The sequence below is a fragment of the Phytophthora parasitica genome (assembly GCF_000247585.1).
Source record: "Phytophthora parasitica INRA-310 unplaced genomic scaffold supercont2.86, whole genome shotgun sequence".
In the NCBI taxonomy this organism is placed as follows: Eukaryota; Oomycota; class Peronosporomycetes; order Peronosporales; family Peronosporaceae; genus Phytophthora; species Phytophthora nicotianae.
In genome coordinates this window covers 131716-135117 of record NW_008649072.1, presented here as the reverse complement: position 1 = coordinate 135117, position 3402 = coordinate 131716, and the positions used below count along the sequence as shown (strand labels likewise).

The 3402-nt window shown below is 50.4% G+C and overlaps 3 protein-coding genes across 3 annotated transcripts; 2 read left to right on the top strand and 1 right to left on the bottom strand.

Moving 5' to 3' along the window:
• Window positions 1-741: 741 nt before the first annotated feature.
• PPTG_18436 (hypothetical protein) lies at window positions 742-1600 on the top strand (the record flags this gene model as incomplete). The annotated part of the gene is made up of 1 exon (XM_008916577.1): window positions 742-1600. The coding sequence occupies one exon, from the start codon at window positions 742-744 to the stop codon at window positions 1468-1470; it is 729 nt and encodes a 242-aa protein (XP_008914825.1). The 3' UTR covers window positions 1471-1600.
• A 290-nt stretch (window positions 1601-1890) lies between these two features.
• PPTG_18435 (hypothetical protein) lies at window positions 1891-2556 on the top strand (the record flags this gene model as incomplete). Its single annotated transcript, XM_008916576.1, has 1 exon — window positions 1891-2556. The coding sequence occupies one exon, from the start codon at window positions 1891-1893 to the stop codon at window positions 2554-2556; it is 666 nt and encodes a 221-aa protein (XP_008914824.1).
• Window positions 2557-3082: 526 nt separating this feature from the next.
• PPTG_24361 (hypothetical protein) lies at window positions 3083-3314 on the bottom strand (the record flags this gene model as incomplete). The annotated part of the gene is made up of 2 exons (XM_008916609.1): window positions 3083-3119; window positions 3229-3314. The coding sequence occupies 2 exons, from the start codon at window positions 3312-3314 to the stop codon at window positions 3083-3085; spliced, it is 123 nt and encodes a 40-aa protein (XP_008914857.1).
• Window positions 3315-3402: the final 88 nt, after the last annotated feature.

The following is a 3402-nucleotide window of genomic DNA, read 5'->3' as shown; positions in this document are numbered from 1 at the left end:
CGATAGAAAATGGGCGGGAAATTGAAAATTGGGTATGCGGATAGAAACATGGAAATATTCTCATTTTCATGAATGAAATCACTTCAACTTGGTCTCAATTCTTTATTCATGAAGGACTGAAAATGTCATGCAGGCAATTCGGCATGGGGAGCTGGTCGCAACAATTGCACAGAACTAGAGCTGCTGTAGAGTTGGAGCTAGTCGCTACCATGCTGCTTCTCGCTCGTAGGTAGAATAAGTCGGAAGGATGTTTCACTATCATCAAATGTTGGTGGTACCGGAAATAGCATAATGATGCCAGCTATTTGTGTTGTTGCCAACAGAGTTCTTCTGCATGAGATGCCTCGCGATGTTGGTGGCTTCCCAGCTCACACGTGGCCACGATACAACTTAAAAGTAGCTATTTTGCTTCGCTGGACGAGTTTTGCAAACTTTTGCTCTCTCGGCTTGCGACTGTCCTGCAGTTGCGAAGTTTCGATGGCATTCTCTATACACTACTCAAGGTTGCAATCGAGGTATTTCTGCCTAAGAAACGGACCACCTTCATCGCGTTTTACGGATGAGATTGTTCCACCAAAACAAAAAGTGAATCAAATTCAAGCATCTACCTCATCAGCACCTTCGGTCATGTGCACGCAGAGGCAGGCAGGGGCTCCTAGCAACGAGGTCAATTAGACATTTTCAAATTCGCCTTCGACCGTCAAGTCACTCACTACACATACACACTCACCACCACCTTCAATGACCAAGTTGAACACCATCATCGGGTTCGCTGCTGCCGCCGCCCTGGCACTCGCCACTTTCGACGGTGTCAACGCTGCCAGTCTCCGTACCGTAGACACCAAAGAGCGTTTCTTGACCAGCTTTGATGCCAGCTTCGACTCCAGTGACAGCGCCGAAGGCGAGCGCTTTCTGTTCGAGCTTGAAGGCAGCGACAGTGCTGAAGTGGACTCAAGCGAGAGTTCGGACGGCGAACGATTCCTTGTCGAAATGGAGGGAAGTGACAGTGCTGCAGCCGAATCCAGTGAAAGCTTCGACGGTGATCGATTTCTTGTAGAGGTCGAAGGCAGTGAAAGTGCAGCGAACGACGAGGGTAGCGACAGTCTTGCGGGTCAGCGCATCCTAGTTGAAGTGGAAGGCAGCGAAAGTGCGGTGGACGAGTCCAGCGAAAGCACAGACGGCGAGCGTTTCCTTCAGGATGTTGAAGGAAGCGAAAGTGCCGAAGATGAAGGCAGTGCCAGCGTGGATGGCGATCGCTTCTTGAGCGAGGTCGAGGGCAGCGAAAGTGCCGAAGTGGACGATAGCGAGAGCACAGACGGCGAGCGTTTCCTCCAAGAGGTTGAAGGTAGTGAAGGCAGTGAAAGTGCTGAAGATGACGGCAGTGAGACTGTTCCTTTTCTTCGGCGATTCTTAACGGAGTTTGACTTTGAAGGCAGTGAGAGTGTCGAAGGCAGTGGCGGCAGCGCATAACTGACAGGAATCTTGGTTTACTAGATTCGCTTTAATGAGCACCGTGCGGTGTTTGAATGATATCAAACAGCTCATTGCATCGTTAGACCTTTCGCTAAAATAGTACTTGATCAGCCTGTGACCACTTTCGATCACCGAAGCAGGTTGTTGTCGTTTTCTATTCTTACCAAAGTTTAGCAATAAACTATTGGGTTTTGTTGGTACTTACTGCAGTGCTTGAGCTGAGGAAGCAACCTAAACTAATACGCCCGTCCACTACGTTCGCCAACACTACATGTACTGGAAATCGTTCTGTGAAATCTTCGGGAAATAGGCTAGTAAATGTAACTCGAGCCCTGCACACTTTTTACATGTCGTTTCCTCCGTCAAAAGCCACTTCGCTAATTCATATCCTCCGACATTGGTGAATGAAGAGTTATCATGGCATCTTCATACCTACTTTGGTGGAGAGCGAGCGTATCGTGCCGACATGACTTCGTAAATGACAAACCTGCCCGAGCGGAAGTCAACCGGTTGATCCGGGCGTTCGACAACTCCTGCGTATTCCCAAACACCGTCCTCACGAAGTTTGCCAAGCGTGTGGAGGCTGCGGCAGGAGGCGTGACGTCTTCGCTGCTGGTATTCCGCGATGTGATTGCAGGTGTTGCTGAAGAAAAGCTCGCTGCTCACGAGGCACGCATCCAGGAATCCATCATCGCCAAAGTAGCCGCTAGCGAAACCCAAGTCAACGAAGCATCGGCGTGGGTCATCGCCTTTACTGTGGCTTCAGGTGAGTCGCAAACTCGCCAGTTATCGCAAACGCGTAGCGCAATCGAACTACTTGGAATCCAAGACGCTCCTGTCGCTCCATCGGCAGATCCCACCCACTACAGCTCCTCAACTCGGCGCAGTTCAACTCACCACAGCCTCGACAACAGCTCCCCATGCCGATCCTTCACTCGACACAGCAGCTCAATTCGCCACGGCAGCTCCACTCACCACAGAACCTCCAACCGACGCAATGACTCCAGTCGACGAGGCAACTCCTCCCACCACGGCAGCTCTACTCGCCACAGCACATCCAACCGACGCTCCTTCAGTCGTTAAGGCAGCTCCCCTCAACGCCGCCGCAGCATGTCATCCTACCGCAGCCCTACCGCAGCATGTCATCCTACCGCAGCCCTACCGCAGCACCTTATATATATATATATGCATCGCCGCAGCATCAGGGTAGCCGAAAAGTAAATGGCACATGCTGCTGCGCCCAACTGAGAAATCTGAGACGAGCCAATTGCACCCAAGTGTCACCCAATTGTGACCAAATAGCCCCAACCTGCGCCCAAATGGGCACGAATGAAGCCCAACTGAAAAGAGTGGGACCTGGCTTGTATACGTATAGCCGGATTGCTGGTCAACGTGGAACTGGATATCCGAAGTGTTCATGCACCACGAAGTTCTAGGCTACACTTGTACTTACGCAAGCAGAATCAACCACAAAACGCATTGACTGAATTGGATACTAATGTATGCATGAAAGAAAACGTGTATTCAAAGTTAGCAGTAGAGCTAGCCTACAGACACATACGGAGATAGCGGTACCATAGGCACTGCAGTGTTTTTTTGTCCACGTATCCTAGTGGTTCAGCACCACAGAATATTTCAAATGCGAGCTACACGTAGATTCCACAGTTGTAGCTGTCAGTCTGAACTCCAAGTCCAGAATCAAAAACTCGCACACGAAATGGCGTTTGCACACTTGTAGGTAGCAAATGAACCAACGTCTGTGCCAATACACGCACGCTCATCGTGTATGAAGACGAGCTTGAATCGTACACTTCCACTGTACCGCCTTCAAGGTCGATCATGACTCCACACCAGTGGCTCCCATTGCAATTCACAGGTATCAACACCTTCTCACGTGTAAGCCCGCTCAGTGCGTCTCTGATGATTTCG